General features: G+C 40.5%; 1 protein-coding gene across 2 annotated transcripts in view; it reads left to right on the top strand.

Annotated features, from left to right (window-relative positions):
• Window positions 1-7,634: 7,634 nt before the first annotated feature.
• The window catches only part of STIM2 (stromal interaction molecule 2), a 161,122-nt gene continuing 142,697 nt past the window's right edge, over window positions 7,635-26,059 (top strand). For both annotated transcript variants that reach the window (XM_045997240.1, XM_045997239.1), the window contains exon 1: window positions 7,635-8,282. In XM_045997240.1, the coding sequence (XP_045853196.1) occupies window positions 7,871-8,282 (412 nt within the window). In that variant the 5' untranslated portion in view covers window positions 7,635-7,870. The remainder of the gene's footprint in view (window positions 8,283-26,059) is intronic.

Raw genomic sequence — 26,059 nt, 5'->3', positions numbered from 1 at the left:
AATCTGGACCTCCACATTTCCAGGCTTTCTGCTTTTCTTCCCTTTCCATGTCAGAAGACTTGTCCCCACAAACTCTCCTGTAATTATTTCACTTCGTCACTGCAAACATATTTGGGAGCATGTTTGTGTAAATATTAAAATATTTACCAGTTCCTGGCAGGTAAATTATGGGAAGTATAAAATTATTCATAAAGTTACTTGATATTAATGTTTTGAGGCAAGAACTTTTTTTGAAGGATTTTTACATTTTTAAGTAAACACCCAGCATGGGGCTCCAACTCACAACCCTGAGATCAAGAGTCACCCATTCTACTGACTGAGCCGGCCAGGTACCCGTGGTAATAATTTCTTGAAACAAACCTGTTTTCTTAATGATTTAACCACACAGAAGTTATAGAACCCACATTTGTTGGTGACAGAACTTATTAAATAGCAAAGCATGAATAAGTGAATGAAATAAAGGACTACCTTTTTATTACTGTGGTGTGACCGTGAGCTCCTCAGGTCTTGGACGGAGGGATTATTTTGTTTATCTTTCATCATAACACCTATTACAGTATCTGACCCCTAAAATGCCTTTAGTATTTGAAAGCATGAAGGGCTTCTCTTACTTCACAGTGCCTTTTATGCCTCGGGCCTCCCATGTTTCTGCCATTATCACTCTATTGAACCCAGTTTATGTGCCTCCCTGGATTTGCTTTGCATAGTTTTCTGTTGAAAGCTACGATTACCATCTAGAACATTACTGCCCTGCAACAGAATTGTCCTAGATTGCAGAAGGAATATTTCAATCTTCACTGAAGGGAGGCTTATTGAACTCGGCAGCAGCCTTGGTCGTAGTGACCTTGATGTTGTGAGGCTGTTTGCTCCAGGTCACTCACGCTGCTTTGGGATAAGACTTAATAAAGTCTCGCTTAATGCCGTGAATCCCCAACTTTTTTTTTGTCGGGGTGGGGGGTGGTGGTAGTGCAGCGGGGAAGAGAGCTTCCGTGTAGCTCCAGAAGTGGTAGATAAAGCTGAGCTGCAGGTGCACAGTTGGGAAGTGCTACTGGCTCCCATTCACTTGCTAGCTCAGCTCATGCATGGATAATGCTAGTGCTGTTGAGGGATCTGGCTTTCCTGGCAGCTGCCTAGAGTAGCAGGAGGCAGGATTCAAAAGTATGGGGGTGGTGGGGTGGGGGTGGTTCATATCTCCTGCAATAACCTTTGACTGATGGGAAGTAGGAAACTTTGTTCTTCCTCCCTCTGTTCCAAAACACTGTGGTCCCCCAAGTCCTCTATGGAGACATCAGGTCAGATGGAACAGCCACCATTCTCCCTTGCATAGCTGTGACCAGCTCTGTGTTTCTCATCTTCTGGGTTTTTTACTATCTCCTTCCCTACTTCTTTTCCCTTCCCCCCCCCCCTCACTCTTGCTTCCCTGGGGTTATACTCTCTAACGAACTGCTGTCATATAAGACTTTACCTTGGGTCCTGCTTTTTTGGAAACCTGGATTAAAATATCATCACTGACTGCCCCTTCCCCAGAAATATAGCACTGTAAAAATTTTTATGTGCCTAGTTTTGTTGTATGTGCTTTTGTATTTTTTAAAAAGATTTTATTTATTTGACAGAGATCACAAGTAGGCAGAGAGGCAGACAGAGAGAGGAGGAAGCAGGCTCCCTGCTGAGCAGAAAGCCCATGCAGGGCTCAATCCCAGGACCCTGAGATCATGACTGGAGCCAAAAGCAGAGTCTTAACCCGCTGAGCCACTCAGGTGCCCAACTTTTGTATTTTTTTATGTGTTCTTTCCACTTTCCTCTTTTGCACAATATAACTGAAGACAAACTCTGTCCTTAACACACTCAGAGTTCAGATAATAATATCTAACTGTGTACCAGGTACTCTTACAACTGTTTTTAACCTCCCAACAGCCCTGTGTGGGTACGATTATTATTGCCTTTTTATAGAAGGGGAAACTATGGCTAAGATATTCAGTAGCTTGGCCAAAGTCACACAATTGGTAAATGGTTGTGTGTACCAGACTCTTTCTTCTTTTTGGGGGGTGGGGGACAGAGGGAGAGAGAATCCCAAGCAGGCTCCACCCTCAGCACGAAACATGATGCGGGGCTAGATCCCAAAAACCTGAGATCATGACCTGAGCTGAAATCAAGAGTTGGATGTTTAACTGACTGAGCCACCCTGATGGGCCTCCACCACACCTCACCCCCTGCTTCCCCCACAGTCTGTATTCTTTTTTTTTTTTTTTTAAGATTTTTATTTATTTATTTGACAGACAGAGATTACAAGTAGGCAGAGAGGCAGGCAGAGAGAGAGAGGAAGAAGCAGGCTCTCTGCTGAGCAGAGAGCCTGATGCGGGGCTCGATCCCAGAACCCTGAGATCATGACCTGAGCCGAAGGCAGAGGCTTTGACCCACTGAGCCACCCAGGTGCCCCCACAGTCTGTATTCTTAAAGACATCATAACTTAAATAAGCCTCCAGTAAGGACATGGCTTTCCTGGAACCAAGATACAGGAGCTCCTCCTCCCCTCACGAAGGGTTTAAATTCCAAATGGCTGTACTTATGGCCATGTTTATATACATTCAAACTTAGTAAGAGGCTTAACCCACAGTATCTGGATGAAGTTTTCACAAAAAGAGTGAGATAGGTAACCCTTGACAACTTTAAAATAAATCTATTTTTCTCTTCCTTGCTCTTGTATGTTCCATGGCATCTTTTCCAAAAATGGACATGTTTTGTACACTTTGAAGTTGAGGGTAGGTAATTCCCTCTTAGATAATCTCTTCAACTGTTTTAAGAACCCTTTAGCAACTTCATGCCTCATAATTCACATATGTTATAAATATTTGGTTGGTGCTGTGGACCCATGGAACCACACTTTGCCCGAAACACATATTTTACCATTCTAAGCTTTAGTTCTAGAACAAACACTTGGTCTTATGTGACTTAAGATTAGGTAAGTAGGCATCTGACTTAGAAGCATAGTCTCTTGCATCATACTCAGAAGTTTTTCCATTCCATCAATCACTTTTCCAGTCTCTTGCTGTCAAAAGTGTAGGCATATCATGTTTTATCTGTTGCACAATTTGCCTTCCATCTTCAGAATTAATACTATCCAAGGACTCATTTGCGTGCAAATGAGGCAGTGCTCATTTTCTCATCATTTTCCGTTATGAGTCTCTCTACCTTTGTCTTTGTCATAATTCGACTTCTCTTTTTAAGGGAGCATTTGTCACTCCCACTGCGTTAGCACTTATGAGATACTATATGATCAATAGTATTCATGTAACACCTCAAACTAAGCAGTAACAGAGCAAACATCCTTTTAAATAATATAAATGACTTCAGAAGCCTACTGATTAGTTGTGGTGGGCAAAACTGATTTGCTCTGTTGGATGGCTTTTAAAGAACTATGTTAATATTATGTTAATTGGTTTTGTACCCTGGATGCAGGATAGCCTTTAAAAGACTTCCTTCTTCCAAGCAAGAATGCAATGACAAAGCTTACCACCTTCTCCAAACTAGCTGAGGAATATTCCCTGCCTTATTGGCTTTAAGGAGAAAGAATCTTGCTAATGAGTTATTTCCACTGTGTCACTTTTTCTTCTTAGCGCTTCAATCAACAATTTGAGGACCATATTAATTTGAAGAGGCTTCACAGTTCGAATCCTAGGGCCATCATCACATAGTATCACTTTAGAGATGTTTCTAAAGTTCTCAGGACCTCACTTCCCTTGCGAGCCTGGGTGGGGAGTTAGTGGGAAAACATAAGGTGCTCCGCAACAGGACTTCCACCAACGGGACCTCTTTGCATTTCTCGAAGGGGCTTCACCGTAATTAGCAGAAGCGGAGTTACCAATGACTCCCCGTCAGGCGCCGAGATTCTGTGTCTTGGTTCCAGGAAAGCCATGTCCTTACTGGAGGCTTATTTGAGGTATGGTGTCTTTAACTCTTTGTTATGTTACTCTTTTATGGTAATTTGACTCTTTTCAGACTCAAAGCCATGAAAACTGGCACATCTCTCTGTAGGCGAAACGCGGGCCAGAGAAGCTCGTTGGCGGGCGGGACACAGGAGGAAGGCCCCCCTCTCAGTTAACCGCGGACCGGAATTCCCCACTCCCGAACCTCCACCTCAGCTCCGGCTCCACGCCCACCCAAAGCCTGCCGCGCCCGCCCGCGCGGTGACGTCATCCCGCGGCAGCCGGCCGCCCGGACGCACCGCCCACAGAGTGGGAGCCGGAAGCCAAGCTAGCTGCAGCGCGCGGCGTCCCGGAACCGCGGGAGCCTGAGAGCTCGCGCACCTGGGGAAAAGGCGGTGGGAGACAACGGGCATGCGCGAGGTTGCCTGGTGGCGCAGGCGCGCTATTGGCTTCGTTCCCGGGACGAGATCCGGTTCTCCGGGTTGCGGCGGGTGGGGAGCTGTGGGCTGTCTTGGCTCCCCGGGAGAAAGGGGAGAAGAAGATGCGTACCGAGCCCGACGCTTGGGAAGGGCTGGTTTGCTTCTGGGATGGGAGGGGCCGGGTGGACGGATCTTGCGTCTGTGCTGGGCGCGCCCTACGGAGTTAGGGAATTTTTTGTTGGAAGATGAACTGAAGCGACCACGCAGGCAAAGAGTGATGAGCTATCCCTAAATTAGGAACACGCTCAGAACACACACCGGAGCCTGGGGCCAGTTTTCCCTGAGGGATGAAAACGTACCTGTGTGCCAGGCAGCGTGCAAAGGCAGACTTGTTATATTACTCTCTTGCAGCCACCAACAACGCTGTGGGGCGGGCATTGTTACGTGGTCCCTCATTTTCCCCTCCGGAAACCCAGGACAGAGTCCTTTTTTTACGGGTTACACAGCTGAAAAATGGTGGAGTTGCAGTTTCCACCAGGTTTTTCTCATTCTAAAGCTCAGTGGTCCCCATCGGATGCTTGAAGTAGCGAAAGGGTGAAAAGCAGACAATAAGGACATTCTGTAAATTAATGGATAAGGTTTGGACGTTAAGAACTAGGCTGTAGGAAGGCAGGCGGCAAGGAAAGGGGCTTAACGTAGATTTTAAGGGAATTTGGCAAGAGGAAAGAAGAAAGTTTTTTGGAAGCTAGGAAAGGGAAGGCAAAAGCTTGGAGGTGGGACGGGAAGTCAAAAGAAAGGAAGGCGATTACTCTAACGGGAACCTGATGTTTCTTTTCGGCTTGTAAATGGAAGCATCTGTGGTTCTACAGAACCTCTTGCCTTCCAAAGCATTGGACTTTCTCTTTTCTGGACTTAGGTTTATGCTAGATGCACAGTGATGCTATACCTCTCTACAACAAGAGGATGCATTCTGGCCACTGTAATACAAACTTTGGCACTCATGACAGAGATGATATGAGATGGATTTAGGGCTGAACTCTGACCTGCTTGAGACAGGTCTCTTCAATGTTCCCAGGTACCTCCCTATCTCCTTTTGGCTCCAGCAGTGAGAGGCATAAACAGTTAATCATAACCTCAAGTCCAGTGCGCTCTTATTGCCAATATCCTTCTCTTTCAAATAGGGGTGCCTTGCTGGCTCAGTCAGTGGAGCATGGTACTCTTCATCTCAGGTAATGAGTTCAAGTCTCAGATGGGGTGTGGGGCCTATTTAAACGAAAGGGGGGGGGAACCCCATATAATCTTTGTCTAAAGAAGTTTGGCCTCAGTGATTTGATAATTTGTTTGTGGTTTTTATACTGCAATTATTGCTATAATACAGCCTGCTGTACCCAATTTAGCAACTAATTAACTACTACCTTGTTTTTGTCAATTATTTAATGAGTGTAAATTTTATCTCCTAAGCAAGATCCTCATTTCCCAGGCAGGGACTGTGTAGTCTCTCATATCCCTGAGTACTGACTTGACTTTTTTTGTCTCTCTTATTCCTCCCGAATTCCCACTACTCATTACCCTCCCAGGCACACACTAGGCACTCAGTAAATATTGAGTGTATGATATGTTGGAGAGCAGAAAACAAGCCTGTTATTTATATTTTCCTGGTCTTCTAGCAAAGTTCTCTCCTTTTGGTAGATGCTCAGCAAATGTGTGACTTGACTGCTGTGCCTTTCAGCAGGGGAAATATAATCTCCCTGTCGTCCTATTAAGAATTGCCACCTAGAGGCGCCTGGGTGGCTCAGTGGGTCATGATCTTCAGCTCAGGTCATGATCCCAGAGTCCTGGGATAGAGACCCGCATAGGGCTCTCTGCTCAGCAGGGAGCCTGCTTTCTCCTCTCTCTCTCTCTCTCTCTCTGCCCACCTCTCTGGCTACTTATGATCTCTACCTGTCAAATAAATAAATAAAATCTTAAAATTGTTGATAGATTGATTATCTTCAAAGAAATTCTCAATTCTTTCCTGGGTGTGCATCCACTCTTCCACAGTAAATGAGTCATGGTTATGTTGGCCAGATGGACTAAGAAATTCTTTGGGAGACTGTGTAATTTGAGTATCTTCTTGACTTGAGAAAACCCGCCAATACAAACTAAAATCAAACCCCTGACCCAACAACAAAAAACTAATACCAAACAGGATCTTTATGCTCAGGAACCCTATCTGCAAATCTTTTTTTTTTTTTTTTCCCCACCCTATCTGCAAATCTTAAATAACTTTGTGCTCCTGGAAGAGAGAATGCCTCTGCGTGTGCATGGCGCTGGTGCATTGTGCTTCATTCCCTGTAGGTAAAGCCAAATCTGAACCACCATTCTGTAAACTTAAAAAACTGACAGCGAAGAATTCTTTTGCTGGGGTGGTAGCGAGGTGATGAGTTCAGGTAATGTTTGAATATAGGAAAGTTAGGTGGCAGAGCAAATCCATTTCAAATATTTGCATTCAATGTTCCTAAATTTGTCCCTCTCATTTATTAGCTGTGGGACCTGGGGGCAAGTTACTTACCATCTCTGCGCCTTAATTTGCTTATTTGTAAAGTGGGGTTGAATATAGGAAAGTTAGGTGGCAGAGCAAATCCATTTCAAATATTTGCATTCAATGTTCCTAAATTTGTCCCTCTCATTTATTAGCTGTGGGACCTGGGGGCAAGTTACTTACCATCTCTGCGCCTTAATTTGCTTATTTGTAAAGTGGGGATGATAAGCGATACCAATACCTAACATTTAGAATTACAATGTGTAAATTTGTAAAGGCTTTAGAGCAGTGCCTGACACGTGGGCTTGTACCAAGCACTTTAAGTAAATAAAACACTGCTCTCTGCTAACCTCCACTTCCACTTTGCAGGCTTCTTGTAAGCCCCACCTATATTGAAATTCTAGAGACGCCGCTGTTTTTGATTACAAGGTTTTCCTGACCCATGCAATTATTTTTGTTATCGTCTACATGCCTATAACTTGCCCAAACAATTTGGGAAGTCTGTACTCCTTTGTCCCGCCTCTTTGGTCCCCCCACGCTCCAGCTGTCTGGGCGGGTCGTGAATGGGGGAGGGGGACATGTCCGTCTTCCTCCCCGCCTTTCAACTCCGTCGCTGCAGGAGAGCGTTAGCAGCCACCCTACCGGCCTCCAGTCTTCCCGGGAACGCCCTCGGGGGCGGGGTTATGGGGCCACGCAGGCGCAGTGCAGCAAAGGCGCGCTTGCGCCGTGGAGAGGCTGAAGGAGGCGGGGGATTGGTATGCTGCATGCGAGTGTGCGAGGGGAGGAGGCATCGGGGCAGAGCGTGGTACTACGACGGGCGCGGGCCGAAGGGGGCGGGGGGATGCGCCGCGGCGGCGGTGGCGCGGGCGCTGGGGCTGGTGTTCAGAGGCTCCAGAGCAGCGGATCCCGGTCTCGCCGCCGCAGGAGCGCGGGTGTCGCGCGCGGCCTGAAGACGCCGTACCTTTCTGCCCCTCACCTTTTTTTTTTTTTTTAAATAACCGGAACCAATGAACGCAGCCGGGACCCGAGCTCCAGAGGCCGCCGGTGCGGAGAGGACCAGGCTGGCGCCCAGCAGGAGCTCGAGTCCGAGGCGGCGGGGGCCGCCCGAGAAGTCGCCCGCAGCGGCAACGGCTGCAGCGCCTGGCGGAGCGGACGAGTGGCCGGCGGCCGGGTCGCCGCCGCGCTTTCCCTTCGCTCCTCCTCCGCGCCCTCATCCCGCCGCGGCGTCCGGCCCGGCCTCGGGCTGGCTGCGGCGGTGGTGCTGGGCTGCGCTGCTGGTGTTCGGACTGCTGGTGGCCGGAGCGGCGGACGGATGCGAGCTGGTGTCCCGGCCCCTCCGCGGGCGGCGGGCCTCAGGCTCTGCCGCGGCAGCCGTCTCTCCCGCTGCGGCGGCGGGCGACAGTCCGGCGCTCATGACAGGTGAGGGCCCAGGGGGCGGCGGGCGGGGCAAGGCCGGCTTCTGCGGGACTCCCATCCCTGGGAGGGGCCCGTACCCTTGCTGGGTGCCCGCTAGACGACTGCCACGGGCAGTGCGCGATGCGGAGCGGGGCGCCCAGACGCCAGCGCCTTGGCCGCTGCTTGGTCGCGGTCCCCTACAGTCCCGACGCCTTTCTCCTCCCACCCCCACCCCCGACACCCCGCCCTCGACAGAGCCTCTCGACGGCACTCGCTTCTCCGCCCTACAGTCGGGCTCCCCGGTGTTCCTCGCTGAGCAATGCGGTGGTTTCTCTTCCGTGCTGCAGAAGAGGCAGCAGGGTCTGCAGGGTACTGGCTGATTTTTTTTTTTTTTTTTTTTTTTTAAAGCTGCTACAAAAAGTCAGCGCAGCACTGCGGTATTTAGTCTGCCTGTGGTGCTCCTTTTGCAAAGGCAGCTGGCAGCGAGTCTCACAGGTTCAAAGCCTCGCTGAGCACAATTTCCCAGGGGAGGCTGCTAAAGTGGATTCTTTGAGAGCCGTAATACCTAATGGTATTAGTGGTTCCGTATTAGTATGCGGAAACCTCTAAACCTAATGTGTATTTTTGGAGGGTTGGAAGGAAGGTTTTAAAGGATGGGAAGTATTTGCTGCTGGGAGCATCACTGGGGGATAAAGGGTGCAGAAAGCTCTTCAGGTAACCGGAAATGTACCTAAAATTTGTCTGGCGCAGGATATTCGTTTCGGGGCTTGTATTTGAGCAGCACAGTTCTGCTAGAGCGCACCAGCACCTTTGTAGTATAGAACGTTCTCGAAATTATTTAAAACTTGCGAACATGTTTAGTAAGTTTAGGAAGAAAATTGAATCCCTTTAAAGCCTTCCAGTGTCACCACAACTGATATGTGTGGTTTAAGTAATGATGTAGGGATCTTGAAACGATTTCTCTTGGAAAAGTAGTGGAGCCAAAGCTTGTTTTTTTAAATTTTTGTACTGTATCTTTAAAGGTCAGCAGTAGGTTTTCTACACGATTGCAAGACTAAAAAGAAAAAGCAAAGTGGAACAAGATGACCCATCATTGATTTAACCAAAGTGGTAGTCCAGCAGGCCCCTGAAAGTTACTAACAGCTGCTCTGAGAAGTGCCCAGGAGCTAGCTGTGCTCTTTGGAGCAGAGCAGCTTTTCTCTGGGTTCTGTGACAGGGTGCTTACTAGTTTAGAGAGGAGGGTGTTGGTAAAATTTGTCAGGCTCTTTCAAAATTGTGTAGAACATAATGATCACAATCTTTAACTTTACCCTGAAATATATCAAGCTCTTTTAAATGGAACATGAAACATCAAACCTATCACTGGTTAATTTGGATAAAATGATTACAGAATGATGAGTATTAGGAGCATAGTATAATTTGAAAGGTTAGGTGGAATAACTTTAAGCTTGAATAGTCTTTATTCTCCAAATACAACTGTGGCAGATAAAATGAAGAGCAGTGATTATTAGGAAAGTAGTAAGATAAAACTAATTGCAAAGGTTAAGGAAAGTAGCAAGATAAAACTGATTCTGAAGGTTTAATGCCTCATGCAGGAAGTGAGGGAACAAATATTTGGGCTTCTAGAAGATATAGGAGCATGACTCTTGGTTTCTTGAGCAGAAGAGGTCGATTAACAAATAATTGGCTAATGTTTTATCAGTATGTAATTGGTAGGAGGGCATGCGATTTAGAAAATTAAGTACTTTCTAACTGATAACAATACAATGTATAGTATATAGATTATAGCAAGGAAATTACTTCAGGTGGAATTTTATTTTAACTAGCTGTTTATAATCCTTTTTGAAGGTTTAAATTTCTCTTATTTATGGCATCATGAAAAAGGAAAGGTGATTGTTATTAGATAAGAAGTGTGATCACACAAAGTAAGTTTGTACTATAGTGCTTTAAAATATCTTTACAAAAATAATATTAACTCTGGAATTTATTTTGAATGTTCTTATTCTTTCCCTTTGTTGGAATACTAATTTATAACAAGTTAAACATTTCCATTTCAAATTTAAGATAATCTGACTATACAATGTACAAGTTAAATTGTCATTTTACTAAGTTTATGTAAATACAGTCAATAGCACTGATACCTGGGAAGTGGTAAATTGAAGTCTATAATAAAGTTGGAGCATATTGAAAATTTCTTTGAGCTCTCTATATATCTCCACTATATATATCTTTCCCATTCTTCTGATTGTGTGAATAGCGCTTTCTTTAATGGTTTTGACTTGTAAATGTTATACTAAACCCCAAACATAATAAATTATTGCCATTGTACACTTCAGGAAGTAGAACCATAGACTGTACTTAAAAAATACTGCTTTATCATATTCTGGGAAGTGTTAATGGAGAGAAGTGGGGTAGAGAGCATTAGTAATAAAACTAAAATACATGTGAATTTTGAAAGTGGAGAATTCTTCAAAGAATTCTGAGAGAAGAATTGTATTCTGGCTCTGTATTAAAGTTGTCATTTAACTGTGAGTATTCTTTTTTTTTTTTTTAAAGATTTTATTTTATTTATTTGACAGTGAGAGAGAGAGATCATAAGTAGGCAGAGAGGCAGGCAGAGAGAGAGGAGGAAGCAGGCTCCCTGCGGAGCAGAGAGCCCGATGTGGGGCTCGATCCCAGGACCCTGAGATCATGACCTGAGCCGAAGGCAGCGGCTTAATCCACTGAGCCACCCAGGCGCCCCTATTCTTAATAGCTCTGAAATTGATAGCCAAAATCAAATCTTCTCTACTCCTCTATAGAGTGGTATTTTTAATACTTCAGCAACATCGTAAAGAGTTTGCCTCTTACAAATAAAATGTTGAAAGCATTCTTTTCCACTGAATTTTGCCTTCCAAGAGTTTTACTTTTGAGGTTTAGTGTATTTTAAGACTAAATTGCTTTTAAGTCATCTGCCTCATGCTTAGGTTTTTTTTTTTTTTAATTTTATTTATTTATTTGACAGAGGGAGAGAGAGATCACAAGTAGGCAGAGAGGGGGAAGCAGGCTCCCTGCTGAGCAGGGAGCCCGATGCGGGGCTCAATCCCAGGACCCTGAGATCATGACCTGAGCCGAAGGCAGAGGCTTAATCCACTGAGCCACCCAGGCGCCCTACATGCTTAGTTTTTAAGTAAGCAAGTGTTCTTATAAAGAGAGACTGAGAAATCATCAAAAGAAACAGACTTACCATCATATTGAATATTGGTTTATATTTTCCTTTTTTATATTACGTTTCCAGGATTGAGTGTGCAAATGTTTTGATAAAGTGAAACCAGTATTTATAATACTGTGTAGTAAAGGCTTAAATTACATATACATGTATATATCTTTAGGGCTCTTGCTTTGAAAGTGATTGAAATTTAAAGCAATTAGGGCTTGGTGATGAAGTTTGTTGATTACAATCTAAGACAGTGTTTTAATAAGTCAAAACATTATTATTATTATTATTAGTTGCCTGACGGATTTAGAATCAGTGAATTGATCCCAATGAAGAGTGATTGATCTCATCCAGATATGGTCTGGAGAAATAGTTTATGAGAGAGCAAGGGAAGAGCAAAGAATACACATATGCAAATATGTCATGTGTGTATATGTATATATCATAGTTCTTTATTCTGGCAAAGTGTGCACAAAACGGTTGATCATTGAACAATGGGTTTGGGAGTGCTGACCTGTGCAGTTAAAAATCTGAGTATAACTTTGACTCCTCCAAACTTAACTATGAATAGCCTACTAGTGACCAGAAGCCTAAACAGTTAATTGACATATATTTCATATTTGTATTATATACTGTATTCTTAAAGTAAGTTAGAGTAAACAAAGTGTTATTAATAAAGTCATAAGGGAGAGAAAATATATTTATAGTACTGTACTGTATGGAAAAAAATACGTATATAAGTGAACCCACGAAGTTTTAATCCACAGAGTTCAAACAAAGTTCAAGGGTCAACTGTAACTGAAGCATTTAAAACATGTTTTCTTGTAGAAGTTGTTTCAGAATTTTTTTTTTTTTTTAGATTTTATTTATTTATTTGACAGGGAGAGATCACAAGTAGGCAGAGAGGCAGGCAGAGAGAGTGAGAGGGAAGCAGGCTCCCTGCCGAGCAGAGAGCACGATGTGGGACTCGATCCCAGGACCCTGAGATCATGACCTGAGCCGAAGGCAGCGGCTTAACTCACTGAGCCACCCAGGTGCCTTGTTTCAGAATTTTTTTTTTTTAAAGATTTTATTTATTTATTTGACAGATAGAGATCACAAGTAGGGAGAGAGGCAGGCAGAGAGAGAGAGAGAGGAGGAAGCAGGCTCCCTGCCAAGCAGAGAGCCCGATGCGGGACTCGATCCCAGGACCCTGAGATCATGACCTGAGCTGAAGGCAGCAGCTTAAACCACTGAGCCACCCAGGCGCCCCTTGTTTCAGAATTTTTTAAACAAATTTTAGCTTCAGAAATATTTGGTTCTATCTTTTCTTAATAATGAATTAATGCAGCCTTCTTTAGTGCCTCTGTTAAGGTTTACTATAATACTTATCATTAGTATGCTATTAGGAATATAAAACTTTTTTTTAAAAAGATTTTATTTATTTATTTGACAGACAGAGATCACAAGTAGGCAGAAAGGCAGGCAGAGAGAGGAGGAAGCAGGCTCCCTGCTGAGCAGAGAGCCAGATGCAGGGCTCCATCCCAGGACCCTGGAATCATGACCTGAGCCAAAGGCAGAGGCTTTAACCCACTGAGCCACCCAGGCGCCCCTGGAATATAAAACATTTTAAGATGTCTTTTGAAAGTATTAAAATTTCAGTGAAAACTTAAAATATTCTTAATGTGAAGGTATACCATTTAGAAATAGCCACTCATTAGTATTAAACACATGTATGTGGTGGGGGTTTTGTTAATTTAGATGAAAATACTTCACATGAACATGATTATCACTGTAAAAAACCTCAAGGTTCATTTTTAAGCATTTCACCTTGCATACCTAACATTTACCTAGCAAATGTTGTCACTTTTTAAAAAAATTAGTATTGGCTTGAGTGTAGTTACATTTATGTTGCTTTGATGAGTATTTTACAGTGAATTTATAGTGTTGGTGTTTACATTGTGATGATAGGTAAACTTATAGTGTAGTTCACATAGTATTAGAAACCATTGTTTCTCTTTTTGTGAAATTGCTCTTTCTGAGTTTAGCTTCTGATTTCCTGAAGTCACCTTTTGATGGATAGGTCTTGTGCTGTGTTCTCTTTTGGCTTCCCAGGTTAACTAGTACTGGTCCTTTTCTTCATCATTCTTTGGCCATTGTGATAGGGGTTTTTCTTTTTCTTTCCTCTTTCTTTTTTTTGTTTGTTTTGTCTTGTTTTCTTGCTAACTACAGGATTAAGTATCTACTTATATCTGTTTTGATCTAGTCTGTATTGAACATTTTAGAATTATCTTATTGGTCTGGAAACATTGCTTTTCTTGAGAATACCATGATAGAACTGATTGGTGTCTCTTGGGAATCCCCTTGCACAGGAAAACTTAGAGGGCCAGTTGGAAAAATGGGTTACAAATTTGGTTTGACTTTAGCAATAGGAGGATCCATACAAGAATTCTTTACTTAGGGCTTGCTTTTTGGTTGGATACATGCTTATGTTTTCAGATAATTTCAACTTCTGAGTAACTGTGTGTGTTTTGGATATTGGCTTACTCATTGATAATAATGCAGTGTAGAATACTCTTAAGATGATGCTTGAGATCTGTATCTATGTATATGGTAGCCAAAGTATGAACTGGTTGAGCTAATGTTAAGATACGCAGTTAGTAATAAGAGTAATAAGCCATTATTGATATTCACTAGAATTATGACCTTATCTTATTAAGAACTATCAGATTTTATTAGCCAAATCATTATTATTTTTTTAAAAGATTTATTTATTTGAGAGAGAAGGAGAGTGGTAAGACTCCCCGCTTAGTGTGAAGCCCCGCATGGGACTCAGTTTTATGAGCCTGAGATCATGACCTGAGCCGAAATCAAGAGTTGGACCCTTAAGTGACTGAGCCACCCAGGTTCCCCTCAGCCAAACAATTATGAAACATATGCAGAATACTATATGTATAGTAGGAATTGGAAAGAATACAAAAAGGAGTAAGACAATGAGTGTGCCTACTGGGAATAGTATGTATATTTATTAAACTATTACTAGCTGTCAGTATTGTGCTAAGTGCCGTATATACATCACTGTTTTTGATTCTGAGATTAATACTGTTGGCGATAACCCTACTGTAATCTGCATATAAAAGATGAGGAAAGCCATAGAGAATGATCTTAAGTAACTCGCCCAAGGTTATACTTAGTAATTATAGTCAGAGATTGACTTGAGTTTCTCCGCTTACAAAGCTTTGATTCTTAACTGGTATGTTGTATGCATCTTAGACACAACTAAACATAATGAGACAGAGTGATTAGTACCAATAAAATATTGGGGAAGGGAAGACTATTAGGGAATAGGAGGAGGTTAGGGTTTGAGTGGGAGCTTGATGTATAAATAGGGACTTCTTGTGGAGATGAGTGAAAGAGCTTTCTGGGAGAAGGCATAATATGCAAGAATAAGCGGTAAATTAATAATTCTTTTTAGAGTTAAGTATAGGGTGTATATAGAGTAGTGGGAAATGCAAGGAGAAAGAAGGTTCGATCCAAATTATCTAGAACTTTAATATTCCTTAGTTTATATACTTTGTTTTGAAATGTCAACACATCTAACACTGGGGTATCCAGCCATGTGCATGGGAGTATGGGAATTATGATAATTTTCTTGGCATATCCATTTTACTAACTGGGAAACAAACAAGTATTTAATCCATAGTAGTTTAAAACATTTAACGGTACTGAACTTGCATGTGTTATGGAGAATGCAAATTTACTTTTATTGTTAAAGTAAAACAAAAGGCTTAAGGGGGTATTTTGATCTTTAGTAAATCTGTTTTCCTGCTGGGTTGGGAAGCACTGTGGTTTTTGAACATTGAAGTGACATGAGCTCTTTGTTTAAGAAAGTACAGTCTGGGTGGATGGAAATGAGGAGATGATAGAGATACATGAAGAGGCCAGTTAGAAAGCTGTATAGAAGTAAAGGCCTTGACAATTTCAATCATGAAATTCTGGCCATGAAAATGTTTAGAGGAAATTTTATAAAATTTGCTTTATTGTTAGAAAGGAATCTAGAGGAAGTCTAAGAAGCAAAAATTATTGTTTAATTTTAAACACATAACCTTTGTGACTTAGATTGGTGAAAGTCCTTGAAAATATCAAGAGGAAATGTATTTTTAGTATTCCTTATTTTGATTTAATTTTTAAAAAGATTTTATCCATTTATTTAGAGAGAGCGTGCGTGTGTGAGCGAGAGCGAGAATGCAAGTGGGGGGAGAGGCAGAGGGAGAGAGAAGGAGAGAGAGAGAGAGAGAGAGAGAGAGACTCAAGCAGACTTAGCAGAGAGTGCTAAGCTGGACACAAGGCTGGATCCCAGGACCCTGCGACCTTGACTTGAGCTGCAGTCAAGAGCGGGGTGTTCAACCACCTAAGCCACCCAGGTGCCCCCTAGTATTCCGTATTTTAAAGTGCAAATTTATTCCTTAACAAAGGATAACTTTCCAGGTTGATTTAATACTGTATTGCATCAAAGTTGAAGTTTCCCCACTCCCACCCATTCCTTGACCGGCAATGTCTTAGAATACTGGCATATTATTTGTTTCAAAATTAACTTTTGAATTTCACATATGAATTTCAAGCTTGATTCTTAGGTGATAATTTCAAATGACAAATCTAAATGATTTGTTCATTTCCTTATCCTTCCAGAACTTTATATTAGTAGGTATTAGATATTTAGTTCTTCTTGAAGTATCTAATCCTGTCTTCAGTGACTGTTTTCCTTGACTGGTTTTATTTTTGCTAATTTTCAGGTTGGTTTTCTCCTCTGTCCTGAGTCTTGTGTTCCTCTAGCCTAGCTGAACATTTCCTCCTCAGAGAACTTCATTACTAGGAAAGTTCTAAATTGGAGATAGGGAACCCCAAGCCAATGATTGATTTGACTTTTGGCTTTATTTCATTTGGCCCTTGAGGTGATACTGCACAACTATGATGGCTGCGGACCTGAGAGTAATTTCCTTTCTGCTAGGCTGCCTCAGTCATGCAGTGTAAAGTGAAACATCTTTAGGGTAAAGACTAAAATTAGTTGTAGAATGTTAAATAGTGGCTATTCAGTGTTTTCTTTAGATGGTGGTAATTCGCTTTACCCCCAGAACCACAGAATAATACCAGAACAGTTATTTGGACTAATATTCATCTCAGACCCCACGTACCTCTATCTTGTCCCAGTGTTTCTTGCAAAATAAATTTGTCTTTGTGCTTATGGATCTTGGCCTCTGTTTAACTAACCTCTACTTGTTCTCTCTTTCTCTACCTCTCTTTTTGACCTTCCTAAACTTGCCAGTATACAGAACTTTCACACTTCAAAAATGATCTTACTGAGTTAAGTAAAGTAGGTTTTTGACTTAAAAAATAATTGAAGTGAATCTAATTATGTGATTTAAAAACACTAAACAATCTTATCACAAACCCCTAGAGTAACAAAAATGATTTGTAGTTGTTTGTTAAATGATTCTCAGTAAGTAAAAAAGGTTTTTTTAAAAACCCTAACTTGCAATTTTTTATCTGCTATTTAACATATTGGACATTTCACAGGTCTGTGTTATTGTGCTTATGTTTTTTTTTTCCTTTTTAAAAATATCTGATGTTGAGTAAATAGATAATTTTAATCCTTCTTCTCTATTCCTATTCTCCAGCAATAAACCTCTAACTTTTCCATTAATGATAAGTATATAATTTCTCCTATTTCCTTACTTTCATCTTTAGCAATTCTTTCTACTTTGTTACACACATTCAAACTGTGTTAATTCTTGATATTTCTTCTGTGTTTCTGGATACCAAAATTAACAAAAAAACTACTTTAAATCTTTGTTCAACTGGGGGTATAGATACGCTGCTATGTTTTGAGTTTGCTTTTTAAAATAGACCCCTGTGATATCCATCCAGTGTTTGGTTCTAGGTCTGTTGAAATCGATCCTAAAAAGAAGGGTGGAGGGTAAAAGTCAGAAAGTCAGACTTGGTGAGTTTGTGTGTGTCTGTACATAAAGCTTTAAACATTATTAAGGGATTGTTTTGTGCCAGATATGATGCAAGGAACTGGGGATATAAAGATGCTGAAATTGCATTCTTGCAAGAACAATATAAACTTGAAAATTGCCCGAGAGTGGATTGCATAATCCAAAAAAAAGTAATAATATTGTATTTGTTTTTTAAAAGGAATCTACTGTGGGAGCTTATTTCATAGCATTTCTGCATTTACTAAAAATACCTATTAGAATATTTATTAGAAGTTTCTGGTTATATATTTGCAATATTGAAAATGAACCCCCTTCCCCTTCTTTGGAACAAGTGTGGTATTAATAAATATAGTACTTTTTTGTTTACTTTTTGGTATTACTTTTAGTCTTTATTAACAAGCAGACAGGCAAATAAACAAAACACTTAAGTGACTGTATGTGCCAGTCACCAAGTTAGATGTTTGGAATTTTAAGATTAATAAGATACTGATCTTGCTTTGTATTCTAGGAGGAGATACTGCCTTTTAAAGGGTGATGATACATTGTGACAAGAGTGTAAGGGCATAAGGGCTGTATTTAGTAGAATTGCATTTTGATGTGGGGAGGTGGGGTATTTAAAACACGTTTTTTTAAAATTTCATTTTAACTAATTTCTCCACCCAACGTGGGGCTCTAACTCACAACTCTAAGGTCAAGAGTTGCATGCTCCACCAAGTGAGCCAGCCAGGTGCCCAACGTGGGCTTTTTTTTTCCACAGAAGTACTCACTGAGAATGCATAGGAGTTTGTCACATGGAGGGTTGCCTAGGTGGCTTAGTCTGTTAAGCGTCTGACTCTTGGTTTTGGCTCAGATCATGATCTCAGGACATAGCAGAGGGAGAGGGACAAGCAGACTCCAGGCTGGGCGCTCAGCCTGGAGTCTGCTTGTCCCTCTCCCTCTGCTATGTCCCCGCCATGCCTGTCCATGCTCACTCTGTCTTTCTCTCTCACAAATAAATAAACTCTTTAAAAAAATGTTATAAAGAGTTTGTCACATGGGGAAAGGTATAGCAGTGTGAGAGGAAGCTGAGTGGGGAATGACATCATAGTCATTGCCATTTGAGAATGCCAGTGAAGGTTGTGAATTACCGGTATGGCAGAGTCAGTGGTCAACCTGTTTGTAGTGTACCAACATCCGTGTCTGCATGTGGGATTCAAAGTTATGCTAGGCATTTGTATGTTTTATCTTATTTAATCCTTTAGAGTCCTGATGGGTTATTAGCGTATCTGTAGATTACTGTGTATGATGGAGATTTAGGATTGGTCTCAAATAGTTTATAACCTTAAAAGTTTATAACCTTAAAAGTCCTCCTGGGGGGAATGCCTGTGTGGCTCAGTCAGTTAAATGCTTTCAGCTCTGGTCATGATCCCAGGACCCTGGGATTGAGGCCTGCATCAGGCTCCTGCTAAGCAGGGATCTGCTTCTCCCTCTCCCTCTGTGCTAGTGTGTTCTTTCTCTCTCAAGTAAATAAATAAAATCTTAAAAAAAAAAAAAATCCACCAATGCAGAAAATTTTATGATAAATTAAAATTTAAAAAATTAAATTGGTAACCTCAGTAAGTGGGTTATTCCTGTTTGTGATTTGTTTATATGAATATTCCTTAAGAATGGAATGTCAATTTTAAGAAGCAAAGCATTTTATGTCTTGAACTTTTTTCTGGGCCGTAAGTCTGGTCCCACTTTTTGTACAGTGTGATCAGAAGCATAGCCTCTAGATTAGAGTGGAATTTCTTGAGCTTGAGCCCCAGTCTGATAGTGGTTCTGTAATCAGGGGTAGGTGATTTAATTTAATCATGCCTAAAAAGTGTTTCTGGCCCCAATTCCAGTCTGTGTGGGGGAGACTTGCCCATACCAGCAAGCAGTTCTACGACTCCAGCAAAGAGTCTGAGAATTCAGCCCGATTGTGACGTTTTCTACCTGAGATAGAATCAGATCCCACATGTAGAGTGCTCAGTCCCACAAGACGACCCTCCATTTCAGAAGCCATTCACAAACCCTGGTTGTTACCTGTGCTTCTGACTGATCCTTTGTAAATCATAGGTTCCCATGGATCCCCCACCTTGGGTTTGATTAATTTGCTAGAGTGGCTCACAGAACTAAGGAAAACCCATTTACTACCCGTTTATTACGAAGGATGTTAAAAGATACAGATCAGCAGCCAGATGAAAAGTTATATCAGGCAAAATCCCGAACAAAGGAACTTCTGTCCTCCTGGAGTTTGGGGCTCTGCATAATGGCACATGGAAGCTTTCTGGTTCCCCAAGATGGAAGCTCTCTGAATGCCCTCTTTTTGTTTTTTTATGGAGACATTGGGTTTTCATTATATAGGCATGACCGATGAACTCATTGGCCTTGGTGAATAATTCAACCTCTAGCCCCTCTATCCTCCCCAGAAGTTAGGGTGAGACTGAAAGTTTCAGCCCTAGAGTCAAGGTTGGTTCTCCTGGCAACCAGCCCCTATCCCTTAGGTGCTTTGCCCAAGTCACCTTCCTTAACATAAGCCCAGTTGTAGTAGAAAGGGTTTGTTATGAATAATAAGACACTCATTTCACTTTTTTGGCTCTGAAGCTTTTTCAGGAATTGAGTATTAGAGCTCAAATACAACAAAGATGCTCCCTTTGCTCTTACCTCTCAGGAAATTCCGTGGATTTTGGGAGTTGTGAGCCAGGAACTGTGGGTAAAGACCAACCATATATGAGGTTTTTATTTTGCTCATTTCCGTGACCAAATTCATGCATTTCTTATAAATTACAATATTGTAGTGCCTTAATTTCCTTAACTCCAAACTGAGTTTGAAGAATATATGACTTAATCTGTGTAAAGTGCTGAGTATGGAGTCTGGCAAATAGAAGTATTCAGTTGTCGACTTTTTTTTTAATCTGGAGATAAAGATGTAGAATAGTTGTAGAAATGTGCTGTGATGTATTGAGTATCATTGTTAAGATGTTTTACGTTGCATTTAAAAAAAGTGTGAAGACGTAGTTTGAGTCACTTCCATGATCCGAATAATCATTAATGGTCTAAGATTAGTAAAAATTTTGTAGAAATATGAAATTAAGTGAGAAGATTGAGATTGAAGAGTGTTACTGTATTTTTAAAAAGTTGTGTCATTAGCTTAAGTGATTTTGTACCTTTATTATTTTATATGATTAAAAGATTTAAAACATTTTGTAGTTGAGATCCCAGACTTTAAGTTCCCCATGGAGCTTGCATTTCAGTTGCGAGAATAGAAAAAATAAATTGTTTTTAACTTGTGAGAAATACTATCAAGGAACAAAAGAGAGAAAGAAGATAGAAAATAATATGGGGACACCTAATTTAGGTAGCTGGTTAGGAAAGGTTTCTGAGAATGTGACATTTAGCGGGAAATCTAAAGGATCAGGAGCCAAATCTCTGACGAGTTGGGTAATAACATTCCATGTCATGGTAGCAGCATGGGCTAAAGACCATAAGGCAAGAGAGAATTTGAATTATTTGAAGAAGTGAAAGTATCATTTTGACTGAGCATCTTGAGGAAGAGGGAGAGCAACGTTTGATCTGGCTGTGCAAGAGGGAAGGGTCAGACAGTACATAGCCTCATAGACCGTTTTTGGGGTTATTCAGTGGGTGATAGGAAGCAGTTGAAGCATTTTAAGGAGGGTAGTTATATGATTCTTTTTTGGGGGTTGGGGTTTGGTCGAGTGCTTTGGCTTTTTTTTCCCCCCTAAATTACTATGGAAAGAACATGTAACACAAAATTTACCATCTTAACCATTTTTAAGTGTACTATTCAGCAGTGTTAATTATATTCATGTTGTTGTGAAACAGATTTCCAGAATGTTTTCATGTCACAAAACTGAAACTCCAATTTCCAATCAGGTAAAGAAAGGAGGCAAACTGAACAAGAAACAAAGGCCTTTTATTTGGGGTCTCAGAATTGGCAATTCAGGGAATGCTGGTATGAGTAGCAACCAGGAAGGTGTTCCACTAATGTGGGGAAAGCAAGAGGTTTTTATGAGTGAGAAGAGGGTAATCACATGACTTAGATAAGAGAAGAGGGGGAAGAATGTCCATTGGTGCTAACTTGTTGAGCTCCTTTTGATTATTTTCTAATCAACTACTTTATTGGTGCTACCAAACAAAACAGTTCTTGGTATGCATTAGTTAATTGTTCTGTCTTCATAAACTTCATACCGCAGTTTTATGATCCGAATATTAGTTGTTTTTTGAGTTTTACTAGCACCTGCTTGTCAAACAGTTGCCCATTCTGGGTCAGCTTAAGAGTTCATTACTTAGAAAGGAAAATGCAGCTTCAAAATGGAGCCTCTCACTTCAAGCCATTAAACAGCAGCTCCCTGCAACCCCTGGGGACCTCTGCTTTCTGTTTCCATGGATTTAACTACTTTAGATATCTCACTGGAAGTGTACTCATACAGTATTTGTTTTACTGTGGCTAGCTTCTTTGACTTAGCATAATGTCCTCGATGTTCGTTCCTCTGTGTTGTAGCATATGATAGGATTTCCTTCCTTCTTAAGACTGAGTAATATTCCATTGCAGGTATATATCACATTTTTTATATCCTGTTATCTGCCAGTGGAGACTTGGGGTTGGTTCTACCTTTTGGCTATTGTGAATAGTGCTACTATAAAAATGGGTGTGCAAATATCTTTGAGACTCTGCTTTCAGTTCTTTTGTATTTATATATTCGGTGGGAGTGCTGGATCATATGGTAGTTCTATTTTTAATTTTTTGAAGAACCTCATATTGTTTTCCGTGGTGGTTGCCCCCTTTAATTGCCCCACCATCAGAACACAAGGGTTTCAACTGCTCCATGATTTACATTCAAAAAATATCTTTGGCTGCTGTTTGGGGGATGAATTGTTGAGTGCAAGAGTCACCACAGGGAGATTGCACTGGAAAGTAGTTGTTAGTAGTCTCATTTAAAATTAATGGCTTGGACTAGGATGATAGGAGGAGGAAGGGTTAACAAGATACTTTGGAATTAGAATTGATTTGGTTTGGGGATGGATTGGGAAATAGCAGTGAAAGAAACGGAAGAGTCAAGGACAGCTCTTACTTAGATTGTTAACTTCAAGGTCCCTGATCACAATGCTAATGCAGGTAGGAAGGTCTTTCCCTGAAGCCCTTAACATATTTCTTCTCATCTCATGGGTCAGGTCTGGGTTGTTGAACAATGATTTCTGTTTTTAGAACAATTGTGTTTCATTCTAATGGGACTGGGAGAGTGGCCCACCTTCCTGAGCACATTGCTACCCTGTTTGAACAAAATGGAGGTTCTTTTAGGAAAGAAGAGGTGGAATGACAGATTAATTAGCTTTGTCAGCTTTGGGGAAGTATCTTGACTTCTTTTGCCTCATTTGTAAAGTGGGAACTTACGCATTTGAAGTGCTTAGCAAGGAATAAATGCTCAATAAATATCATTTTCTTTATCTGATTCCCTCTCCTCTTTCTTTGATTCTGTATTTCTTTTAGTGGCATCATTGTTTTTCAAATCAATCAAACACAAATCTTGAAGTTACATTTGAGTTTTTTGCCATTCTTTCTGTTTTTACTGCTACCACAATGGTTCCGAACTAAATTATTTGTGCTAGGGGAGGCAATAATCTGGTAACTCACGTTGTACTCTGTTATATACTGCTTTCATTAATAAAGCTGTTACTGTTTTTTATTAATACCAAATTAAATTTCAACTTGTTTTGAAGTTCATAGTGGACTCTCAAACTCCTGATGGTCTTCTGTGTATCATAAATATATTCTAGCAAAATCAGGATACTCCTTGTTCTTTGAACACACTTTATTTTCTCCTTTATTCTATTGCTTGCATATTTCCCTCATACTAGCATGTCCTCTCTGTCTCTAAAGGTCCATTTCAAATATTTGTTCAGTCAGTAAATATTTATTGAGACTATTCTATTTCAGTGCACAGTTGTATGAGTTGAAGATACAGCGGCGGGAAGAAATTGTCATGGGTCCTGCTCTCCGTGTTTCTTTTGTCATAAAGTCTTTACAAAGTTATCTTAGTAAGACATGATTTCTTCCACCTTGGGACCTGCTTAGGAAATTGTTAATACTACCCTTCTTATTACAATTCTTACTGGCAGTAGCTATCTACTTATGTTGTATCACAGTGGTTGTTCTTTCTTTTTGTCCATTTGAGGTATCTGTTATGGTATCTTTCTCAAAAAGGTTGTACCGTTAGCCTTGTAAATACTTTTCAACATGAAGGTTTGTTTTTGATTGTAATCTGTTGTAGTTGATGATACTTATATTTGTGTAGCGATTAATGGTTGACAAGTAGAACTTTGTGTCCACTGTGTCCAGCACCTTAAAATATGTGGGTCATCTGTAATAATATAGTATGATTTAACTGTTGGTGTCTGTTCTTACCTAAGATGTTTTTGTTGCTGTTGAAAAATTTTATGAGTTAAATATTTTTGGAAAAAACTGGAGCACATCTTTATTTGTGACTGTTAATAATTTCTAGTGGAAAAATGTTACAGGATAACTTTCAGTTTTTCACTTATATAAACTGAATAATTATGATGAATGCATTACTCAGTTGGTTTGAGTCATGAACTCCTTAGTTGATTATTTCATATCCTTTTGAAAGAGTTTAGAGAAATTAAAATGATTGTGATTTTTAAAGTGATTATTAAAAAGCCTAGAATTTTATTCAGTTTGTAATCTTATGGACATTACAAAAATTTAAAAAGTGCTGGTTCATGTGAAATTAGGAGTAGTAAAGTCAGTAGTAGTCATAGTCTGTGAGATTGCATTGTGCTTCTTAGTTGGGGAGTACATTTATTTAACAAATGTTTGAGTGCCTACTGCTAGACACTTTTTAGGTGCTGGAGAAGTAGTAGAAACTAAACAAATGAAGTCTCTGCTCTTACAATTTCACTTTTAATGTTCCAGTTATTTGTCCTGCAATAATAATTTTGGTATATATAGTATGTGGTATTTGAACAAATTGGCAGCTTTTTACTCACTCATAAATGAGTAAAAAAACCTTTTTACTCATTAGTTCTACAAGTCATGATAAATCTCTGTAAGTCTTATACAAATCATACTTAAATATGTGTATTTTAAAATGAACTTTAATGTAGTGTGATAGGCCTAGAACTAGAACCCAGATCTATTAACTCATAGTCCTGGGTTGTTTTTGTCATAGGCTCTATAATATTTCTTTATGGGATTTATTTTAAAATGTTACAGAAACATGCAAATGTGTTGGTGCTCTGAATGTAGTCAAATCCAAGAAAATTTATAGTGAGTTGTTTAAACTTGTTTATAAAATTACCATTTACCTTTTATAATGTACTAAAAATTTAGTTTGATGTTTTGAAATCTTAAACTTTTCTCACATAGTTGGCTGGTAGTCATGATACATTTATAAATATATAAACCTTGAGTATTGAACCGTTAATAGTTAGGACTTTTTTTTTCATATTGAGGTTAGTAAAAGAGTAAAAAATGGTTATATTCTAGGGCCTCTGATTTAAAATGAAATAACAAATAAAATCTTAAAAAAAAGGGGGGCACCTGGGTGGCTCAGTGGTTAAAGCCTCTGCCTTCGGCTCAGGTCATGATCTCAGGGTCCTGGGAGCGAGCCCCGCATCGGGCTCCCTGCTCGGTAGGGAGCCTGCTTCCCCCACTCTTCTCTGCCTGCCTCTCTGCCTACTTGTGATCTTTGTCTGTCAAATAAATAAATAAAATCTTAAAAAAAAATGGAATAACATAAGAATAGACTCTTCTTTGAAATTAGAAGATAATAAGTCAGTTTTTTTGTTTTTTGTCTTTGGTCAGTTTTTTAAGATTAGATAAACAGCAGCTGTTTTTAGTTAAGTACAAATCCAAAGCAATGGTATGTTTATAGATAATTTCTTTCTAATCATGATGAAGATGTTTCTGAAAAGTCTTACCGTAGTAGAATTCAAAGTTGAAGAACTAAGATCTTATGGGGAAAATAGGTTTTCCACTGAGGGATCAGTACGGGCGCCTGGTTGGCTCAGTCAGTTAAGTGTCTGACTCTTGATTTTGGCTCAGTCATGATCTCACAGTTGTGAGACTGAGCCTGTGTCAGGCTCCATGCCGAGTGGAACCTGTCTAAGAGTCTTTCCCTTGCTCCCTTGCCCCCATAAGAACACACCTGTGTGCATGCTTTTGTGTGCTTGCACATGTGCACTCTCTCTGTCTCTTCCAAAGGAAAAAAAAGGGATCAATAGCTGTATGACAGTCTTTATTAATATTTATATTTGCTAAAAGAAAATGCCATAGTAAAGGATCATTTGCATGTTGTGAATTAGTAATTTAGAAAAATTAATTTCTATTTATCATCTTTTTATTATAATGAAGCATTCAGAATTTCCACTTGTAGTTTGTGAGATGCTTGAAAACCCATTTCAGGTTTAGTAGACAGTATGTGCACTAAGGAGCGTTATTCATATGCTACTCAGTGTTTAGTCCGTTGGCAAGTTAGATATCCTTTTGCTGTTCCTTGGAATTGTTGATTCATATCTCTTTGTGTCCACTGTGGTTCCAGACATGCTGATTAGCTTTGATGAAAAATGGGAAAAACTTTGGGTAAATT

This window comes from Meles meles, chromosome 2, assembly GCF_922984935.1.
Source record: "Meles meles chromosome 2, mMelMel3.1 paternal haplotype, whole genome shotgun sequence".
In the NCBI taxonomy this organism is placed as follows: Eukaryota; Metazoa; Chordata; class Mammalia; order Carnivora; family Mustelidae; genus Meles; species Meles meles.
This window is presented reverse-complemented; position numbering and strand designations above follow the sequence as displayed.